Below are 24,261 nucleotides of genomic sequence, written 5' to 3' on the forward strand. Positions count from 1 at the left end.
TTCGCACTTTGAAATAATTTGTAATAAATATCTCACTATAACTTTTTTCCATGATCTTTCAGAAGTTCAAAGTGTTCTGCGAAACTGTCACAATTAATGAAAAGCAAATATTTGACGACCAAAGAAACATAATATGTTGAACAGTTTTTGGGATATTTAAGTTTTTGTTCGCAAAACGGCCTACTTGGCACTTCAACAACTTCAACGTGTAAAAAACGGGCAGACCACTCAGTATGCTTTTGAAAGTAAAAGAAAAATGCTGCAAGATCTTGACACCTGAAAGCAGTGAATCAGTGATATATATCAGTGATGTTCAGATATAAAAGGATAATATAAGGCCCCAAATGGCTACCTTGTGGTACAACGGATGTAACGTCCTAAAACGAAATTTTAGTATTCCCAATTTTAACAGACATTGTACGGCCGACAAATCAGATGTGATTAATTATAAAGGCTGTCGAAGGGTCGGTGTATACTACATCTACCTGAAATTGATCCTGTAGTAAACGAACTATGGACGACTAGATTTGTGCAAGTAGATCGCTTGGGTGGTGGTGGTGTTTAGTTTCTGCGATTTAGTTGGAACAACAATATGTCAAAAACTCTAGAACGATTAGCTTAAATAATTTCGAGGGGTGCAAGCGATTTCCCGTAAATTTGGAGCAGCGCTTTTAGATCTTTTTTATACAATGAGAAACATAAGGCGACTTCCAAATAGTATATAACAGTCTGGAGTTCAATGACACATTTAAAATATTAAACAGAGGCAGGCAGCGCGCTTACTTTTTTTTTGTTTGTGTCATGTGAGCCATAGTTCCGCTTTATTTAAAAGTTGAGAAACAATCTGTTTTTGGATAATTCATAAAAATAACACGCTAAATCTTTGTTCACACAAATTGTAGCTGTTGTCTTTGTAACAGGAGTGCCCCCTACAATTACATAAACATTCAAGTGCCAAAACTTGTTTTCGATTCCCATTCAGAGATGTGTTATTAATTAATTAAAAAAATTCTTTTCCACCCTTTAATCTGTGAATAAGGCTAATTTACTAATTGGAGGATACACCAAGATCTCACGATTTGCATGGTAATTCCAGGATTTAATAAATATCTGCAGTAAATACTTATCAGTGTCGTGTCAGTGTGTTTCTGCGTAATGGACGCTTCCTCGTGATAACATAATTTTAAATGTGAAATACTAGTGTATTTGTTATTTATCGCGTGGAAAAGCGCAGCTAAATTTTGAAAGTGTGAGTATCCTCTTTCCCCTCTTATTAGGCTCAGCACCCTTGTTTAAAATGAATCTCATTTTCAGTGAGGTATAAATAACATACACTTGATTAGATTAATTCTTATATACACGCTTGTTGCATTTATCTAAAGAAAATATTTGCGTTGCCAAGCAGCTCATGAAATGAAGAATGAGTAATTTAGTTGTTTTTTAGTCCACGAATATCCATTAGGGTACCAATAGAAGGTATGACAAAAAAGTGACCATCCAATTTTATAACCGTATACACTTTTTCGCTATGGTCCTCTAGAAAATTGATAACAGTCTCCTATTTGTTTCCGGACAAAACCAGCCTTGTGTCATTCGGCGGGCGGAAGTTTATCGGCCTAGACAATCCACTAGGTTCCTGCTGCCGTGTCGTAAGGAGCGAATGAAACAGGAATCTCCAAATCAAAGTGTTCTCCGTGCTGAGGATTGAATGGTTCTTACTAATGAACGTTTGCTTAATCACAAACCGTGGGATTCAAATGATAATCATGTCACTAATGAACATTTCAGGGTTCGCTAAAGGCGATTGAAAACCAACAGTATCTGGCGATAAATTGTGTACTGCTCTGATCAACCATGGTGAGAATAGCACGAATTAATCTTCAGTGTGGACGAATAGAAACTACGTATCCTTGCTGCAGGAAGGAAAAGTCTCCATAGTTTTGATTCGAGAACTAAGGGAAACTTCTATTCTGAAAAGCTACTCAACCCCATCTTCGTAGCTTTCAAGGAAAATGGCATGGCACATCCATGTGAAATGCATCGTGCATGTATACCCATGTATATCCTCATAACTCGCGATATTTGTTCTATCACAATCAACACGACTGTCTATGACATACAAAGGAAATATTTGTCGTATAATGAATCACCATCTGATGATTTCAAAAGTGTTGTATCATACTGTGGTAGAAAAAAGCTGCCACTCATAATTGATGAGATACAGCACAAACTGAATATTCTTAATGTAGGGAATCGTTCAACATTACCATTATTTGGCAGCGAAGAGGTGTTACACGTTACTCTTTGCTCCGACAGTACTATGAATGAGCTGGTAACCTAACTCGCACTCAACGAGCTCGAACTGTTGTTATCTGATCATAAGTACATCGTATTTGATCGTTTAAGCATCTCGAACTGGTATCTCTACAAAGAGGGCTAGGCGATTAGGTTTCATGGACATTTTCCTACGATTGAATCTCTAAGCTTCTTGGATGTGGTCATGGATAAAACTAACTTACTCATAGTAGCAGCATGCCAAGAGGCATACCAGCTACGAGTTATAGGTGCTTCTGGAGGAACCTCTTGGTAAAATGCTGAATATGCTGGACTCAAAAGTCAGGACTCACAGCGACAGAGACGGGTCGGAGGCATTTAAAATGGCTCGCAAAACTTACAGCATTGACTTTAGATCCTCTGAGCGAAGTGGTTTGAAATTTTTTTGTTAGATCGTTCTAGGTCTCAACAAGCCTAGTATATTAGATAAGTTACTGAAAACGAAAGATTTTCATGGAATATTTGTCTGGCGACGATTAAGCACCCAACTGTGTTTTTGTCGCAAACTTTTCAGCTTGTACGGAGTCCTCCTGTTAAAGAAAGGCTGTCTTGCTGTAAGCAGCACTAACTTGAAGAACACGTAGTTTGATACACTAAAGATTCTTTCTTAGAGGGCCAAGCCGGTGCTAGTTTCTACTGTCGTGAAATGATATTAGACTAATCCCATTCGCTTGGTAGATACTGTGTTGTATTCAAAGTGAAATTTTGTGTATTGTATAATTGGCACTTCAGCAAGGAATTTGCAGTACAATAATTTGTGCTCTGACAGTAGGGTTGCCCTGAAGGCAACTAGTTCGGCAGATTCAAGATATAAATTCTTACTCGCACTGGACTGGAAATGAATTGATGGACGGTATGAATAGTACAGGCGCTGCCATTGACTTCGTTAGCCCAGAACCAGTTCTACCACTGTCGATTAGTTGGATATAGTACGGTATTCGCTCTTGGACTGCATCCGAACCTAACCAGCATAGCTTACAAACTTGTGTTCAAACAAATATATTACTGCCGGAAGTGAGTCCTAATACAACAAAGGATTTGTTGAATTTTTTTCCAAGAACAGTTACTGTATTCTAGTGAGAGTACTGACTGAAAATTGCAAACTCAATTATCCTCTGTTTACTGTTCATCGTGTTGAGTATTATTCGCGTGATCTTTGTGAACTCGATGGCGGAGCCTAATATCATTTGATATGTAACTTCCGTGGAGTAATGCAATTGTGTGTTCATATTTTTGGTTCTCCATTCGTAGATGCTATTCTGACATGCTAGTGTTTCTAACCCAGTGTGGAAAAGAGTTACAGGCTTTATTAGTAGGATGCATTAATCGTGCTGAAGTAAATAATGCCCGCTGTTTACTGATTTGTGTTGTGATTTTATAGTGTTTTTTTTATTTCGATTATAGAGGTTTTAACCTTGAGGTCATTCGCCTCTTCGGGTTAGAAAAATCTCTTATGAAAAATTTCCAACCCTATGTGCGGGGCCGGGACTCGAACCCAGGTGCGCTGCGTATAAGGCAATCGATGTACCAACTACGCCACGCCCACCCCCATTTTATAGTGTTGCAATTTATCATTTCCCTACCTTTTTTGTCCATCTATCTTTCTCTTCCCGCTATGGCAAAGCACAAATCTCCGAATAACACGGGGAACGTGCCAATCGGGTTAATATATTTTATTTTCAGGTTCCTGTGAACTATAGTGAAGGAAAAGTTAAGTTTTATGCTGCACATGGTCACATAAATATCCTTCGCCCAACTTTTTAATTTGTCTGACCCAATGGGACATATCTCACAAGTATCAAAAAATAAAACTGTAACGCAATCTCTCTAACTTTCCTCATATAACCGTTCATATGATCAGAAAATACCAGCGCAGAACGAAGATACCGTGCTGCAAAAACTAGTCGAACCGAATCAACAGAAGGAGTAATAAAACAACACTTGGAAAATCTGACCAAACTAACTCACTGGTTCACATCCCACCTGTACTATTTGAAATAAGGCGGAGTCCTTCACACCCGTACGACGTATTTACCTCGCAGTTTGGTTTTCTGTATGTTCTGTTTCAGCAGACCGAAACGTACCGACATCTCTTACCTTCCAACTTATTCCTTGTCTTTGTGCTAGCCACCACTACTAATGAATCGAAGTGACCATACTCGGTGTCTAGCTATCACAGATTTAATTAAAACAAACACCCACGCCTGCTGATACCGACCTGTACCGCTTGTTGTCATGGTGGTGCACCAAACTCATACGTTAACTTCTCAACTTGTGGTTGTCACTTTTGTACATTTAGCGAGTAGTACAACTTGTCGTCAGTAGTTTTTGTCCCGCAGTCAGTCCCGTAGCATAGCATGTTTTATTTATTGTTCGACACAAAATGCCAGAGGAAAAGAACACCAATGCTTGAAGCAGTAGCAAGTGTGTCAACTATTGGTACTGTAACTGTTCAGTTTTTAGAGTGTGTTGAGGGAAAAAAAGTCGTACACATTGTCAGTTTTCCTGGGAAAACATTGCCACTTAATTAAATTCGATCTGACGTTGTCCACTTTGTTTTCAGTGGACAAACAAACAAAAATTAAACTCGATGAAGTCGTAAATTTTTATTGACGTGGCCATTGCTGCCAATGTTTGCTAGCAGTAGCTAGATGGCAACGATGATGTGTGCTAGTGACGTCCTGTTTGTTACTAAATTGTATACGAAGGGGAACTTATAGCTAAACTTAACTTGTATAACTGCTTTTATCTATTTGCTCAGATCTTTCTGACACCTATCAACCTACTCTTGTTCTCTCATCAGAACCTGTAACTTATTTCATTAAACGAGTTGTTTTCATCCTGACCGTTTTGCCCATTTATAAACGCAGGTTCATTTGATCTCAACTTTGTATTACTACTGCTACTAGACCTACGAAATATCACTCTGGTGTTATCATCTACGCTTGGTCGGACGGAAGTCGTAAAAAACCGCGACGGGTTCGGCGCTATTGTCGGTCGCGGGAGTTGGACAGCAGAGAGACAGAGAAAGAGACTGTGCGCTGGGAAAGATTATGAAATCCGATACCTACCTCCGTAGTTTGGTCTTACTCTTTTGTCATAGCCAACGCTAAACGAGTCTAGAATTGCCGAAATATTTACATCCCCTAGCATACTGCCACCACCGGTCCTGTTGGAGGGATAGAGAAAAAAAGAAGAAACAAATCGTTAGTTAGTCGGTACTGATGGGGCCCAAAAGTTAGGACAGGATATTGCTCGTTTGGAATTTTGTCGTTTTCAGGTTTCTTCTTATCTAATGGGGTTGAAAGGAACGGAAATGGTTGGGAGTGGAGATATCTTGATGTCCACACGTAATGCGTTTAGCCATTGCCCTCGTACTGGTTTGAAAGTCTTTGTATAAAATTATCTAGAATGGTTTCGGTTAAGATTCATTTAGTACTCAGCGATTACACCTTTTGTTTTATTTCTGTCGTCGATTTATGCATTTCTGTGCCGTGTCAAATGTGCTGGTCTGGCGGTACAGAGGGTAAGTCGCCGTTTGTCTCCTACATCAGTGACCCTTCGTTCTAGTCCATACCAGCAAGAAGTGTTCGTCGGAGTAGGCTAGGTCCAGGATGGGGACTGCACCGAGTAGTTGAATTCAACTTTACCACCGATAACGATAGATTTAGCGTCATTACCTGCGTTGAATTTCATGTTAATTTTATCGTCATCGTCAACGCGCTTCGTTGAATTCAACGTTAGCGTCATCGGAAATTTTCGCGTTCAATTCTGTTTAAAATGCCTTTTTCGTCAGAAAAAATGGAAAGATTATTCACATTATAGAATCTGAGGTGAGTTAGTTGTTGAAGCATTCTTAACGTAGACATAGACCCAATGAAAAAAATCCAAATCGCGCGATCTAGGTAGTCAGTAGATGTCTTTTTTTTTCTAGTCCACATGCAATGGAAATCCATCATGCAATCTTCGTGGCCCATATTTCAGCAGCTGAGAGTAGCATATTGCGTCGTACTGTTGAGAATATACATCGGCCAGAGCCGTGTTAAAGCTGCTCGGCACCCCTTTGGCACTATTGGGTTGAGGGGTCTCTAACATCGAACAGGTGTGAAGCAGCTCAATACATTCAACGAAAATGACTACGTATCATTTCACAGAGATGATTTCTGAGTGAATTTCTCTTAGCGGTTTTCGTATAATATAATTCGTATTTCTTTTTTTAACCCTTTGCGACGAGAATATTTTTTTTATTGTTAGTACTGTTATTTTTAGCTTTATATAGGTTTTCGGGGTCATTGGTTCTGATTCTGACGTCAAAAAAATTCAAAGATGGCGCATCCATATGGCGGCTGTGCTTGGCTAAATTTCATTTTTTTTATATTGGCCTAAAACGTCTTAAAAGGACGTTTTCGGGGTCGCTGATTTCGATTCTGACGTTAGAATTTTAATTATACCTTTTATGAACGATAAAGTTTGTGATCAATGAAGGTAACAAGAGTGCGCAGAGCGTCTTCTCGAATTTTGTATTATCAGAATCGAAATCAGCGACCCAAAAAACCCCGTGAATCGAGTTTTATACTGACTGTAACAAAATTTGCCAATTTCGAGAAAAATGGTTTCCATTTTGTAGGCGCCATTTTGAGTTTTAGGATTCTGAAATTAGAATCGTAATCAGCGACCTCAAAATACACATAATCTATTTTTAAGCTAATTGAGAAGTTATCCCTGTATTTCACAATCTTTTATAGACCAATATCATAATAAACTCAATTTTTGCATATTTTGATAATTTTTCCGAAAAAACTGACTTACAAAAATTCTTCAAAAAATCAATTATTTAGTTCAATGTTTGAGATAGTCGCAAAATAAAATTGTAGATCTCTAGGACTATGTCGGATTTATTGTAAGAAACGAGATTTTCGAGTTTTAATTGCTTATAACTAACATATTCACATAATTTTTTGTACTAGTTATACACCTTGCATCCCTAAGAGTATATTAAAAGAAAAAAAATCGTATTTATATGTCAACGCTAACTAGAAATTTAATAAAAAGTAGGTGGGACGTATACGTCCCACTGCGTCGCAAAGGGTTCAAAGATATTTTTTTCCGATCTTCGCATTCCTTGTGCAGGATACAAATAATGTTTCTTTGTTGTATTGTATCCTTTTGTACGAATTGTGATTGTTATATATTCCGAAATATGCTAAATGTAGTTCAGGAAGATCTATAAAGCGAATTGAGCTATGTACATTAAAAAAATATAACATATACAGGGTGCTTGGTTCATGGTTAAGAACCTTTCGAGGGATGATTGGCTGTCTTATTTGGAGAAAGAAATCGTTCTACACATACCATCAAATCTCAACCGTTACTAAGTTATTGAACTTTTTTGTGATAAAAACTTAGTTGTCTTAAAGTAGCTCTAACTCAAAAAGTATACTTTGTATTTCAAATATTTTAGAGATATTGAAAAGTGAGAAAATTTTCACAGTCATTTATTTAAAATTTAACAATTTTGAACAATTCTTCGTTCATTTCGCGAAAATCTTAAAAGTTAACATCACTATTTTAATAATTCAGATTGTTAGTCTTGAAGAGCTGCATAATTTGTTCTTTGACATGATACACTTATCTTTGCTTGTTTTCATGTGGTATTGAACTTTGATATTTTTATCACATTTTCACTAATACTAGCTTTTATTGAAAAAGTATGGCACTTATTGTACCTTTTCTTATTATTATTCGAAAGCCAGAAAAAATTTGCAGAGAAAAATGTATTAATACCTTTCATGTAAGGGAATTTAGTATTCTTTTAGAAGTAAATTAGTTTAAAGTTAATGTTATTTTTAGCATTTTCGTTAATTTACTTAAAAAAGTAAATAATAAACATCACCATTATTATCATCGAAATAATGCATCTCACAAAGTTCTACAATTCTTTCTTTGACTTCATTTAATTATCTCTTGTAGTTTCGAAGCAAAATTATTTTTATCACCTCGCTTCATATGCAAAAACAACGATTTCGAACCCACTACATTTGTGGTGAGGTCATGCTGTGTTAACTATTAAATTGCAGCGAAATGAAAAGCGATAGGGATAAAGTGTCAAACATCAAGTTATAGAGAATGTTAAGGGGCACCAAATGAACAATAGTAACGATAAAATTTAGCTGAATAATAATTGGAACAAAACTCTCCAAAAAACGCGAATTTTGAATTATTTTTCTAATAAAAAGTCATTCAGTACACTTAACTAAAGGATATTTGTACATGCATCGAAAGAAAATTTTCTCAGCTTTCCAATGAAGCCTTGGAAATAACGATATACAGCATATTTTTTAGATTAGAGTCTTTTAAATACTTGCAAGTCGATTACTGGAAAAGTTTAGTATTGAAATTACAAAGAAACGAGAAGAGATAGGAATATGATGTTGAAGATCAAATTATAATTCGTCTTAAAACCCAACTTTTGGATAATAGATATTGCTAAAATTATAATTCATTATTTTGAGAAAATTAACAAAAACCTCATCAAAACGCCAACTTTTAGTCACTTTACAACTTAAAGGTAATTAAAACTAATTAGCAGAACACCATTCAATAGAAAATTTTCTCAGCTTTCCAATGGAACTAAAAGATTTAAAATACGAAGTATACTTTTTGAGTTAAGATAAAGATTAAGATAAATAAGTTTTTTACACCAAAAGTTCAATAACTCTGTAACGGTTGAGATTTGATAGTATGTGTAGAACGATTTTTTCTCCAAATATGACAATCAATCATCCCTCGAGAGGTTCTTAATCATAAACCAAACACCTTGTATAACTATTCTATACTTTCATAAGAAGATAATTCAAACCCTTCAAATTTCCTTGGTAAAGTTTGAAATTGCTTTCTTTTTTATTTCGCAACACAAGAACGTTACTCATGGTAAATTTCTCATAATTCAAAATTTCTCGCAATTGTATAGTGTAACTTTTCCAGATCTTTACTTAAAAGTATGCATATCTCAAGTATTCAGATGGGTATAAACAAAAGTCCCACGAATTTGGAAATTTATTTTACCAGTGAATTCGGAAATCAACCTGGTTTTGACTGGGGTTGCTAATATAGCGCCAAACCATCTTTAAAAGTTTCGGTTACGTTTGCTTGGCTTATTCCGTCATGTTTATAATTTTTCCTCCATGTACTGTTATTGAAACGAGATTGTTGACGTTCGAAAATTGGTTCCGAGGAGTTAAAATCATGATTAACTTTCCCTCGTATCGTTCAAAGTTGGAGTTGGTATGCAGTTCATAACCGTAGTACTGTTAAAGTCTACCTGACAGAATGGGATTATCTTGATTTCCACATTAGATAGACTTTTTTAGTTTCAATAGTCGCAAATGGGATGAATACCTGCGTACAACCGCGCTCGCTTCCTGTTTATCACTTATCAATAACACTAGTTTGACTCTTAACACCCCCCCATTCACAACGCAAAGCTTAGAGCTCGACAACTCACATAACGAAACTAAATGTTCATCCATGATTTATTATTCGACCATCCGAGGGCTCTGTACTAAAACAAAGCAACTTTTTGCGGAACTTTAATCCTAATAATGCATCCTCCGAGATCGAATTATTGTTAGTCAAAACTATGATCGTTTCTGGTTTACAACAAATAAGTCACTTGACGAATGTCAATGGAAGGTTACTTGATTTAGCCTTTGTTAGTAGAACCAGTTATTATGAAAGCCTAGAACCACCCTAACCGCTGATGAAATTGGATCGTCTTAAACATTGAGACTCTATATGGTTTAACAATAATTAAGGATGTGGATACGTAGTATGATTTTAATCAATGTGATTACGACGAGTTAAACGCGAGAATCTCATATACCAATTGGGCTTAAATATTATCCCTGAACGAGGCTGCGAACAGGTTTTATCGTGAATTAGACTTAATTTTTTCTACAACACGTACCTCTGAGAAGGCAAATGTGGCGCCCTATAAATAAACGTCCTTGGTTTGGTGGAATGATGAGCAGCACAATCTTCGAAATCGGTTAAGAAAGGCTCGTAAACGATTTTTCCGGCAATTTCAATCACTTAATTCGTCTTGCTTTCGATTATACGTTTCACGACTTAAGAGCAACATGAAGGACGAGCCGAAGCAATTTTGGGCTTATTTGCGGAACAAAACGTCTACCTGTGGAATTCCTGAAAACGTGAATTGCCGTAACCGGACCTCAACGACACCTGCCGAGTCAGAAAATCTATTCTCGTCATTCTTTTAAAGTGTGCTTAGTAATGACCGCCCAGTTTGTCTGAATCGTATCTGAGTAGTCTGCCGACGTTCTCCTTGAATTTGCGTGAAACATCTTTTACCGATCGCGAAGTGTACACCAATCTACGTGGCTGATGTTGACCCAGGATCGAATGGAATTCAACCATGTTTTGTCAACAACGTTCTTCTTTGTTAGCTGTACCGATATCTGTGTTATTCAATCGTTCTCTCGGTGAAAGTATTTTCCAGCTAAGTGGAAGGAAGCTTTAAAAACTCCAACCCATCAAGCCGGTAACGTTCATGACTTCATTAATTACAGGGGAATTTCAATTTTGAACTGCTTGTCAAAAGTTTTTGAAAGTATGCTGTTAGATATTCTCTACCCTGTAGTAAAACACATCATCACTGTAGACCAGCACTGGTTTGTTAGAAAGAAGCTCAACAACAACAAACTTAATGAACTATGTACCGACGCTGATTAGAAAAACGTCAGCAAATTGAGACGGTGTATGTAGATTTGACGAAAGCCATTGATCGTGTTCCTCATCGGCTCGCTGTTGAAATGCTGAGACGAATTGAATTTCTGGATTGGATGACCAATTGGACTTCTTCGTACCATACCAACCGCATTGCATCTGTGACACTTGAAACTGCACTTTCAGATCTTTTCGACATCACATCGAGTGTACCTCAAAGGAGTTACTTGAACCTCTCCTCTTCGTGCTCTTCGCGAATGACGTTTGTCAGCGAATTTACATCGTGTGATGTGATGTACGCAGATGATCCAAAAATTTATCACACCATAACAACTCTGGTAGAACAGTCGTGAACTTCAGTTTGGTATCGATAGGATCATGGTTTGGTGTGATATGGACGGAATGACTATAAACATTCGGAAATCCAGCATTACTATAAACATTCGGAAATCCAGCAGCACATTCACGCGAGTACTCTCGCCGATTGCAGTGAGGGCTGCTCCAGTAAAATATGTTTCATTCATTAAGTACCTTAGTGTTCCGGAATCAGAATATATTCGCTTAAATGGCACGTTCCCCGTATGTAGTCGGGTATTAGTGTTACACATGACCGCAAGCTACGAGTCATCGAAAATTTCAACGCAACAACTGCTAAAGCTTATGTAGTTCTAGGACTCATCAAACGAAACACCCGAGATTTTAACGACGTCTATTGTCCGAAGGCCCTATACATCAGTCTGCTACGTTGTATTCTAGAATATAGTTATCGTTTTTTCCCTGTATCACACCGTACGCATTAATCGTCAAATACGATGAAGTTTTGCTCACATTGAGCTCAGGGTGAAGAAAGCGTGCATGGCCTTCGGACAGTGCGGACGAACAGTTGGAAACACCTGGGGCCTCAAACCCAAATATATCTGTTGTATTTACACGATAATTATACATCCAATACTGTCATAGGTCTTGTGTGATGGCAGAGGGGTCTGTGGTCACGAATGCTTGCATGGGGTGTAACCATTTGCGAACACAAGAATATCTTCGCTCCCAGCGATAATAAGCTCACATGTAGTTATCCCTACAGGACATCCTATGTGAAGAATCACATCTGTGAGACTTGAAATGACACTTTCAGATCCTTTCGACATCACATCGGATGTACATCAAGGCAGTCACCGTGGACCTCGCCTTTTCGTGCCCATCGTGAATGACCCTTGTCAGCGAATTTACATTCTGTAATGTGATGTACGCAGATGATCTAAAACTGTATCGCATCATAACAACTCTGGTATATTGTTGTGCACTTCACTGTTACGCTTAAGGGCTCTCTGATGGAGCGACGTGCTGGAGCTGGTGTCTACTGTCGTGAAATGAGATTGGAACAGTCTCACTCGCTGGGTAGATACAGTACTGTATTCCAAGCAGAAATCTGCACGATTATGTGCGGGATACAATCGGCCCCTCAACAGAGCTTGTCTGGCAAAGTTATAAACTTCTGCTCCGATAGTCAGACTGCAATCAAGGCCCTTAGCTCAGACAAATCACGGTCCAAGCTGGTGATCGCGTGCCGAATCCAAGTCGAAGAACTAAGCATTTTCAATACTATCTACCTTATCCGGGTGCCCGGAACTACCCAGCAGTAGTACAATTGCGATTTCGAGTTTTCGGTTGTCCCTATATAGACGACATCGTATGTGGACGACTGAAACTCAGAGATACACTAAAAGTCCTTATCCAATGCGGTAAAAAATTTTGGACTTTCTAGCGATTCGAACTACTTGTGAGTTCAGCTTACCCGTATTTTGTTTTTGTACTGTAATTTTTCACACCCTTTTAGTTCTACTTACAGCCTCCTCCTTCTCCTTTCTTTTCAATCAGGGAAATGATGAGAAGACACGGCAAGGCACATATCTCCGACAACACACGGAGAACGTGCCATTTGAGCCAGTAAAAACTGATTCAGTTTGTGAGGTGACAAATATTTCGACACATTGTAAACAAGTTTCCTCGCATAATGGCCAGCCGCTCGCGCAACTATTTAAACTCGTTTTATTGTTTCTATTACTTACATCATGTAAATATATAAAATATGAACGGCTCTGTTTAGCTTAAGCTTTAAACCCGGTCAAATAAACGAATTATATAATAAAAATCTGTTGTAATCCACCTAGTAGTGCAATTGTGCCTTTCCTATTTCGCTAAACTACGAACCTTCTTAGTACATTTTGCACCTACATACAACGGTTCGTCAACCACAAACTTGATGAGCTACGTGTCGACCTGTTGCAAACTGCTCCGTGAACTGAACCTACGAAAAGTGCAAACAAAACTACTTAATCGTAAAATCCATCCGACCCAAATTCATCATTGTTATCACGTTCGCTGTCGATCTCGAAATTATACGCACACGATTAAAAACACACATTTGAACCGCAACCGTATTACTTCAATCAACCACACATCCGATGGTGGTGGTACGTAATTTCAATCACTTTGATCCACCCGCCCACGATGACTAAATTAGGATAATCACAACCGCAGAGTGATGCCAACAGAGCAGTTCGAAATGGAGGGGGGGGGGGAGAATTATTGTCCCATTATGAAGCGCTATTCTCCCGGACGGATTACCTCGGTTAGGCGATTTAGCCTTTTTTGTTCGCTTCATAGCCTTCGTTAGATATCACCCAAATGGTCCGCACTCTCACTTCCGCCCTGTTTGCTCACTTGATCTCGTGGGCTCACAATTTAATCTATTTAATCTATAAATACTTGTCATAGACATACGGCACAACGGCACCGGAAGTAGTAGCTGACGCCAGTACAGGGCAACCCAAGAAGCGAAATTATTCGAGGTGGACGGCAGCCAGCTGCCATGAAGGCACTGCACCGTTTCCACACACATATATGTGTCACTCTGCATATGTGCATACTTCTGCAGAGTCGATAAAATGTATGAACACATGAACTCACATATGCCGGATCGTCGGAAGGAGGGGAGAAGGGATGGTTGGTTGGTTGGTGAGGCCATCCATACATAGCTGCCATAATGGGTCTGCGGGTGGATGAGTGACGTAGTCAAGCTTTCAGAAGAAATTATCTCATTTGATGCTGGCCTAGCAGTCTGAATTCTGGCTCATTCCGGCAGTCTGGTTGGTGGGCGGGTTGGGTTCTCCGTACTGTATGCACAGGGGAACAGCGGCAGGCGAAAATGGTCCAAGGCTATACAATCATAAATTTTCCATGGAACTAGCGAGCAAAAGTTTCTTCACCGAGAATCCGAAAACTAAAACGGCCATTGTTTCAAACATTCACACTCGGTTTGCTTTATACGTGGGAGGGGGGGGGGTGTGGTAGAATGGGGATTGGCAGTTCAGTTTGGCAAGATGTGAACAGTATGTACTGGAAACTTCATGGGCCAACTTTCCAGTCCCTTGCACCAGTCATGCATATACCAGCCAAATAACTCGTGAAATTATATTATTTTCATTAGCATCTGACACTGACTCATATATCATCATTATTTGATGTGTAGTTTCTTCTCTCGGCTGGGTTGGATAGTTGGAGCTGACCCACATAGATTTATCGCGGCATTGTTGTAACGACTGGGGGGAGCGGTATGGGAAATAGGAATTGTTAACAAGACTATGCTTTTCGTATTATGATTAAAATTATAGAGTATAGTTCAGATTGGCACACTGTTTCAATACTTGTGAGAATCAAGGTAATGAATACATACATGTTAAAAGTAGGACATTCATATTTGTCTGCAACTTTTTACCTATGTGAGTGAGAAATAATAAATTTTCAGAAAAACAAGTGCACGTTAAATTTTCATAAATTTCAACTACTAACGAGAGCAAATTTATAAAACAATTTATAACGACAACTGCAATCTGTTTCATACTTGTTATTGCATTCTGATCGGGCAATGTGTTGGTCACATCTGTGAAGTTTCATTGCAGTTCTTTCAGTACTTTCAGTCATGTCGCTGAAGCAAATCATCCGTGAACAAATTTTGCTACGTGAAATATCAACTCAGAAGCTCAAAAAATAAAATGTCGAAAAGTTTCAAAAAATTTCTTATCTGGCTGGCAATTTGCGGATGTATTGAATTTAGCGCTACCCACGGGCCACAATATTCTGGAATAATACATATAACAAAGTGTGTCTTCAAAAGAGACTAAAGAAAGAAGTATCCTAGAATTACTAGAAAAGTTATTGGAATCATTTCTCTTTAATGATAGAGAAAAAATACTGGTATACAGGCTGGATTCGAAAGTGTGATTGTTGCAAAAAGAGTTTTTTTTTAATTGAAGGAATAAAACCTTTGACGTCATTGGTGTTATCATCTCCGATTGTGTAAAGTGACCATATCAGACGGGTAAAAACCAGGACAGTAGTTAGGGAAATCCGCCTTCCTGTTGATGCAAAGTCAGTTTGACGGTACCTACTTCCTGCTCGACCATACCTGGCACATTTTTTGTAAACTTTTGGTGATGAAAAAATTGCGTTCAATTTCGGTAAATAGTTAAAACCAACTAGGTCTTTCTTTCGTAAGAATGAGCTCACCGAGCACTACTTTAAATTTCCACACAGGCGGGTCTTTCTATACTAATCTACGAAAACTGGCTGCAGATGTTGAAGAAATCTTCAATCGAGTGAATTAAACAAAATATCTTGAGATCATCCGCTACGGACAGTCGGGAAGTTTTCAACATGATCGTACCCAGCCAGCCTTTTTGATGGTATATCCAAGTTGCAACTGAATAATACGTATTTATATCCCACTAAAAAGTCGTACAAAATGCACAAAATCGGCATATGCGTACCAAACTGGAGGCGATATACGTACATAGCTATTGAAATTGACGATTTATGACAGTAATATACACGTTAGGCACGATAATTTTTAATATGAAAGCGATTCTAGAGAATGTATTTACGATTGGATATGCGAAACAATCTCGCATTATATGCGATATCTATAACTAGTATACGATTCCGGAACACGATATACGATTAACTCTCATTCGTCGGTAAAGAAGATCAAAAACTGGGAACAGGTAACAGGCACATAAATCATCTCCAATAAAAAAACGAATGTCGCTTGTGAACCAAAGCCCAACCCATAGAGGTCTCCCTCCCTCTCATGTTAAGGTGGGATTCGAACTTACGAAATTTGGATTGTAGGACAGGACTTACTCCACAGAGCTATTTTAATTGTTATAAGCGTGACAATATTTCGTAATCATATCTTATCTTCAAGTAGAGAAACCCTATTCCGATAAACATTCGCCATATATACAGCAATCTCTTTTTAAAGATACGAAAAAAGTCGTAAGTAATTTCGCGAAATCGGGATTCTTAAATGTTGTGATATATTAAGTCGTATTTAACTTTTTGAAGTCAGTGTGATGTATATCGAAGTCGTAGATATGTTTATGTTGCTTACTGACTGTTCCCACACATAGGAACGACCACAATGATTTTAAAGTTTTTAATCCGACATTGATCGAAGTAAAATACGATCAAATATGAACAAAATACGATTTTTAATGCTTTAAATATTTGTAGCTATATGAATATAAGTTTGCCAGTGCTCTACGACCATCTCCGATCGAACACGATTTAACTAGAACATTAATGCGATGTTGAATGAAAGGTCTTATTCAAATCATGTTTTTAGTAATATGCGATTACAAATCAATTTCTGCAGACTAAAATCGACTGTCATAACGATTTTGACTCTTTGTAGACATCATTACGAGTCTTTTTCTACATTGTTATACGATTGTTGGTTTGCTGGGTAAGATTCCAAACTCTATAATCGATACAAAAAAAATGTTGACATTGATTTCAGAGGAATCCCATAATTAATCAAACAATTAAATAAAATACCAGTGTGAAAACTTTCGCGAAGAAATTTTTTTTGAAATTTATACCAATAATATTCCAAGCATATAAATTTCCATCCATAAATGTCGTAGCATTACTTGGAGGGGAAATTGGGAGTTTTTATTATGTGATGATTTATGGGGAGGAGGGGGTAGAGGATTATTTCGTGTTACGTGCTACGCTTTTTCATATTCATCAAAACCTCACGATATTCGCAATCACTCATTCATTCACTGTCTACTGTAATTAATAACTCATATGCTATGAATCACGATTTGAGGCAGATTTGTGCGGTAATCCTGCATCCGTGAAGGATATCCGAAGCCAGCAAATAACTGTCAGTCTATCTCCTTATGGCGCAGTACAATAACAGAAGCTATCAGTAAAGTAAACATACAAATCTATTTACCACGTTGTTACTTATCCACTGCACAAACAAAATAATATTAGGTCAACGCCAATGAAATTGATGCCATGTGTCATATCAGATCAATATATCGAACGGTCAAGTAATATGTTTATTAGATTAGAGCATCGCTCTCCTTTAAGCTCAAACCGAAAGTAATTGTGTTGACTATTTTCAGCAAATTTAAATTCAATTTAAACCGACAAAAGATTTAGCCCATGGGAGCATTCTGATAAACAGAACAGGGGAGAGTATCCCATAGATGGCATTGAGGATCGTTACGTTTCCATTGTTATTATGCAATCCGACTTTTAGAATTTCGTTCGGGATTCCATCCTTCAGAATGGCTTTCAATTCTCGATTGTGTTTATTATGCAATAAAAATCCCAATGGTACAAAAATCCTCCGTAAAATATGGTTTGCTTAAAGTTTTCTTCAGATTAAGTTTACAGTCTCATGGTAAAATATTAGAAGAAAAATTTATATAGTAACGTAGACGAATTTACGTTTCCTAATTTGATAAATCTAAAATTTTATCTTGATAAGGGATGATCCATAAATGACGTAGCATTTTTTGAGTGATTTTTAACACCCCCCTCCCCCATCGTAGCATTTCGTCACAAACCTCTAAATACCCCCCCTGGTAATTACGTAGCTTGACGGTAACTCTGCCCCCCCCCCTTGTCCCCGTAAATTTTTTTTAAAAATTCTATTCTATTCCCCTTTAAAAAAGCTACGTAGCATGACATGACCCCCTACCCCCCTGTCGTCACACATCATCACAAAATACAAAACTCCCCCCTCCCTCATATAATGCTACGTCATTTATGGATGATCCCTAAATGAGGTTTTGGTAATAAGTTGAATCTCATTAACGATATTCTTGACCTGGATGAAACATTTTTCTTTATTAACAAAAACAATTATTTTTGAATTAGGTCATATTTTTGAGTTTCGGATTCTCCTCGTTAGTAGCTAACAACGGACTGGGCCGGTAGCTAGACAATAGATCCAAAAAAATTACACATAACTTATGTGTAGGGTAAACGACTGATCGAGACTGATGTCCCGGTTAGCACAGAAGTTCTTTTTTTTACTAACGAGGACCAAATTGAACCGAAACTGTTTGTGGCTTACACGCCAATGTGGCAAAATAATGCAAATTATTTTTGTCATGGTTCAATTATTGGACCGAGTAAATTCTCCTCATGGTATTTTGTAGAATAAAACATGACCTCTTTTTTCAGGGTACCGCAACATTTGACAGTTCCACCTACAGGTTTGATTTAGCTGTTGTTCGATTGATTTCCTCGTATCCAGTGACTGATTTTTCGGATTATACGGGTTTCTTGACTGCACACTGTAACCGTAAAAATATTAAAAATATAGAAAGGTGACTCCAGGGAGAGGGTTCATTTGGTCCATTTGGTTTACCGAATCGTACGCTGCATTGAAATCCACCAACAAATGATTTATATTCCTGACATTTATCCAGTGCAAATATCCAGTTAATCGTTGATCGTCCTACTCGAAACCTGATTTGGTATTCGCCGCCAAAGGATTTTGCCAACAGGCACAGTCTGCTAAACAGAACACGGAAGAGTATCTTATCAGCAGCAATGAGGATCGTTGTGCATGTAGCATCTGCTGTACGGCCTCTACATGATTCTTGACTGCAACGTAGAAGCATGGTTAATGTTTTCCAGTTGCAAACCGTTTTCCTATTCAGGAAAACATCGTTGATGAATAAAATAAATAGTAGTCCCAAGTGGCTACCAAAATTAAGGTTTTTGGTAACATTAAGTTTATTCTATTTACTGTAACGAACGCCGACGATTTTGAAAGAGATGATACTAATCAATTGGCCAATAATGGTAGAAGTTCTAGTCATAGACGTTTCAGTACAGTTATGTCACAACATGCTTTGTCAAACTTTTCTGGAAAACAGAAATAAGTTTCGTTGACCCTTGGTCAATTCACAACAGCTGAAACAATTAACCAAGTGATACCATTCAAAATCTGACATACGAATGTCCCTACGGGTCGTAGAACAAAAATTGCATCAGCCTAATTTAAAAAAAAGAGTGGGAGACAGAAATCCTCCTATTTAGTGGCAATTTTCAAATCTGACTATAAATATGACATATGAAATTGCCGTGGAATCGCTATTATTTCTTGCATACCTAACCTTTCTGAACAATTTAGATGAAAAAGTTTTCCAACAAATAAACCACCAAATAATTAACGGGCAGAATGGATTTTTACCGGCCGCTCAACTACATCTAATTAACTAGAATTTATAACATTTATCTTGAATGCAATGGACAATGGAAACTACGTTGAAATCATATATACGGACATTAGTTAAGTATGTTACCATAATGGCTACCACTACTTTTGTTCATCTTCAGCAAATCTGCATGGTTCCACAACTTCTGGAATGGTTGAAATCATATTTATTGAAACGGGAACGAATAGTCCGTTTCTAAAATTTACTTTCTGAACCAATTAAAGTTACCTCTGGCTTCCCTCATGGTGCCTACTTGATCCCTCTGCTTTTTATCTTATACATAACCGACATTTCTATTATATTTAAACGCATAAAAAGCTTGAATGTACCAACGACACGAAACTCTTTATGGATATAAGTAATGCAAATGACCTTGATGTACTCCAGCATGAAATGAATCTATTCCACATGTAGCGTATTGAAAGTATACTACAACTCAATGTAAAAAGTGTAATTCAATAGCGTGCAGCAGAAAATCTGATTTCCATTCAAAAGACATATATTTAGGAAATCAACTTGTAGAAAAAGTAAAATTATGCGGGGTTTGGCGTAATGTTAGACTCCAAGCTCACATTGGTTGAATATTTCAATACATTACATTACAATTTTTTTATGGTTTCAGCTATAATTTTGAAGACAATTACAGAAATAAATTTCTATGAAATGTATACGTCAGACCAATTCAGGAACATTGAAGCGTACACCATTTTGCATGAAAAACGCATTGAATCGGTCTAAAAACAATTTCTTATATACGCACTTCGTAAACCCAATTCGACCGCATTCCGTTCCATCATATGAGGCACTCCGCATGCTCTCTAATATACAAACACTTAAGGGACGCTGCGAATTTGCAATGGACAAACGAATGAAATTGTTTCCCATCGCGTGCAATCTGCAACTTTCGCGAATATGATACGCAAAAACTCGTAAACTATTTTAGTAGAACCTTTTAAAACAAATTTTGTAAAGAACGGTCCGGTCAATCAAATGATGCGCCAATATAACCAACATTATGAAAAAAATAACCTTACTATGTCCAGAATTACATTGAAATATCTTCAAACCGTAAAAAGAATGAATAGAATATTAGTAAACATTGTGCCATTATTTTTCGTAGTCAGATGTACTGTTTGACGAAATAAATAAATAAACATACGAGCCTGCCTAGTTTTAGTTTTTCGTTTTAACCATATAACTATAACTATTCTAACTGATTCGTTTTAGAATTCCTATCCGTTTTTCAGTTTCTCGCTTTCGTTTCTCTTAGTCTTAAATTTTCCGTAAATGGCCAACGAAATCGATACAGTAGAACTGGCACGTGGAAACCTTTTCTGGATACGTAACTTTTCTTGGGTACGTAACCCGCAAAGTTTATTATATGAAACACCATTGGTTTGGGTGGTGGGCTCCGTCAGGGTTGCGATATTGAAATCTGATGCCAGAACAGCAGAAAAATCTCTGATTATTTGTGTGTAATTCCCCAAAAATCTGTGGAAAATTGGAATATTTTCTAAAATCTGTACAAATATGTGAAATTTTCATAAAAATGTCAAAAAACTGTCAACTGTAAAAAAATTACTGTGATCAAGATATGTTACAAAAATCTGTGATCTAAATATGTTAAAAAAATCTGTGACATTATACACAAGCTTGTGGATGTGGGAACCCTTGGCTGAGTACGACAGGAGATGTTTTGTCGGAAGCATTCTCACCACTCGAACACCGTTAGAAACATCTAGTTACTATAACAGTATCCATATCTTTGAAGTTTTACAGGTATGATGATCGTGTATTTGTACCTCGACTGTGACATCGTCCATACATACGAGAAAAATGGTTTCACCGTTGACTCATTCGATGATGTGCCGTATGTTTATCTGCGTAACGAGCGATTATGCTTGAATAATGGTCTGGAGTATTGGCAATGCACTTTGTCTAACGTGATGAAACTGCAGGGTGTAAATTTTTGCGACCTTAAGCTGCTTTAGCACTTTTGATGTTTGTTTCTCTATGCTGATCTTAAGGGACATCTTAACAAGTCTACAACTACTCAGTTTACCCGTAATCATCACTCATTTTTATTTACGTTCCACACTGTAGATGGAAGCACGATATTTTACTTCTGCTTAGTAAAAAAGCGACACATACACAGGTAGATTCAATTGTATGCTACGGTTCAGATGTGCGGGCGTGGGAGCGTCTATTTGTTTGCGGTTGAGAACGCGTTGATCAGATTACAAGTGCTATAGCTATCAACGGGGCGTTTTTGTGCTTTCGAAAACTTGGGCGTAGTTGTGCGTGGATGATCGCTATTGCGTGTTGCTTTTGTGTATTATCGAGATTGGCTCGAGCGTTTGCATTTTACCATGGTGATTGTATGTCGCATGTGATAGCGTGTATGTAATTTCGCGTTTGTAAATTTGATTTTATAACCGTGTGGTCATTTGCATATTTGGGTGTGTTCTTGAATGATTGCGCGAACAGTGTATCTGAAACTCAATGTACAGTAAACGGTTCAAATTCTAGAAAAGAGTAAGTTTCCCCATGTCACTAGAATTCCTGGTCATGCCTCCATGAAACATGTTGGATAGTGTATATCAGTGTATTTTTTTCATTTTTTATTAGATTGTGCCAACCGAACGCCTGAACCTAGGCTGCTAAGACCGAGGGTAGCGACTTCCGCACGCGACAGATTCATTGCCGCGTGATCGCGGGCGTTTGTAGGTTTGTGCTTGAGACTGCGTTTATAAGTTAATAAGTACTAAAACGTTTCCTTAATCACCGAGGAGTTTTCATGTTTGCGAGATCGCGAGCCTAGGTGTGCGTAGATGATCATGAAAGACACGAACGATTGTATGTTAGCGTATTTGATCGCGTGGCCGTTTGTATGTCGTGTGTGCTCGATTGTATAGCCGTGTTATCATTTGCATATTTGCGTGCATTCTTGAATATTTCGTGGACCGCGAGTCTAATGTTTAATTTTGATGTGGAACCTGAAGGCATGAACCTATGGTGTTAGAGCCGATTATAGGGGCTTTCGGACGTAACCGATTCGCGTTGGAACGTGCTTTTGTTTAACGTTTGTATAATCGTATTTGGCACCGCGTTTATAAATTGTTGGTGTGAAAACGTTTGTTTGATCACAACGTAGTTTCATGTGGATGATCGCATTTGCATGTTCGAGTTTTTGACCGGAGTTGAATTATGGCGTGAGCTCGAGCGTTTGTATGTTGTCGAGTTCTGATCCACGTGAAGTTACATACACGTGGCGTCAGTCGTGTGTATGTAACTTCGCGTGTGCAACTTCGTTTGTATATCCATGTAACCGCTTACACATTCGCGTTGAATGCTGTATTATCGCGCGGGGATCGAGCGTTTGCATGTTGACGAGTTCTGATCACGTGGGCGTCAGTCGTCTGTATGTAACTTCGCGTGTATAACTTCGTTTGTATGTCCATGTAACCGCTTACATATTCGTGTTGAATGCTGTATTATCGCGTGGGGCTCTAGCGTTTGTAAGTTGACGGGTTCTGATCACGTGGGCACCAGTCGTTTGTATGTAACTTCGCGAGTATAACTTCGTTTGTATATCCATGTAACCGCTTAAATATTCGCATTGAATGCTCGCGCGAGCCGCGAATCTGAGCGTACGGTGTAGTCTAGAAAGAAGTGAATTCCGCTGTATCACTAGAGTACCCGGCTTTGGCACCAAGAGACTTCTAGTGTATTTGAGTATGTTTTTTGAGACAATGATTGAGGGCATGGACCGAGGCTGCTAGGATCAACGCAACGTGGCCGATTCATGTTCGTGTGCGAACCGGTGTGGTGCACTAAGACTTGTTGTATAGTGTATATAAGTTCTGTATTTTAGGGTGGGAGCTCCTGGGTCAGTGTGTTTCATGATTGCGCGAGAGTGAGCGTTTATATTTTGGCGCATGAAACACGATGACTTGAGACACATGTGGTAGGTTGACTGAAACGCTAGGACGTTTATATGATGGCGAGGTCGTGAGCGTAGGTATGCGTGAATGTAGGTATGCATTTGCGACCGGGTTTGTATTATCATGAAAGACTCGGGCGTTTATATGTTGTTGTGCGGGTTTCTTTAACCGCATGGTAGTGTATTTCGTTTGCATATTCCCGAATTCTTTTGAATGTCGTCGAAAAAGAAATAACAAAAGAAGTAACAACACATTAATTAGATATTCATTCATTAATGGTTTGATGAGTTTACGACTCGTATACTCCATTATGTTAGAGAGAGACATTAGATATTGTGACAATCATGCGCAGAACTTCAAAAAAATAATTAAAACGAAGCCAATCAGTCAGCTATGGCAACATTTATATTCATTCAACACATCAGTTGATATTGAACTGATGTTCATGACTGTTCATTCACCGCCGGTTTCAAAAGAATCGCAGTTCGTATATAACCCCCTTCGTCCGATTCTGTCAAATGAAAGGATACCGCTTCCAATTGACCCAATGAACTAGTTAAACTAGTTAAATGAGATTCGGGAAACAGTCGAACTCGTCCAAAGTTCAAGATGATAAGCAACGGAAATTGATGATCAAGGTCATTGTGAAA

General features: G+C 38.0%; 1 protein-coding gene across 15 annotated transcripts in view; it reads right to left on the bottom strand.

The window, feature by feature from the left end:
- Positions 1 to 24,261, bottom strand: part of LOC131691702 (gamma-aminobutyric acid receptor subunit beta) — a 233,583-nt gene that overhangs the window by 127,565 nt on the left and 81,757 nt on the right. For all 15 annotated transcript variants that reach the window (XR_009305837.1, XM_058978298.1, XM_058978311.1 and 12 more), the window contains exon 3: positions 5,406 to 5,503. Coding sequence is in view for 14 of the 15 variants with exons in the window: in XM_058978298.1 (XP_058834281.1) it covers positions 5,406 to 5,503 (98 nt within the window). In the remaining variant the exon portion in view is untranslated. The remainder of the gene's footprint in view (positions 1 to 5,405; positions 5,504 to 24,261) is intronic.

Source organism: Topomyia yanbarensis, chromosome 3 (assembly GCF_030247195.1).
Source record: "Topomyia yanbarensis strain Yona2022 chromosome 3, ASM3024719v1, whole genome shotgun sequence".
Lineage (NCBI taxonomy): Eukaryota > Metazoa > Arthropoda > Insecta > Diptera > Culicidae > Topomyia > Topomyia yanbarensis.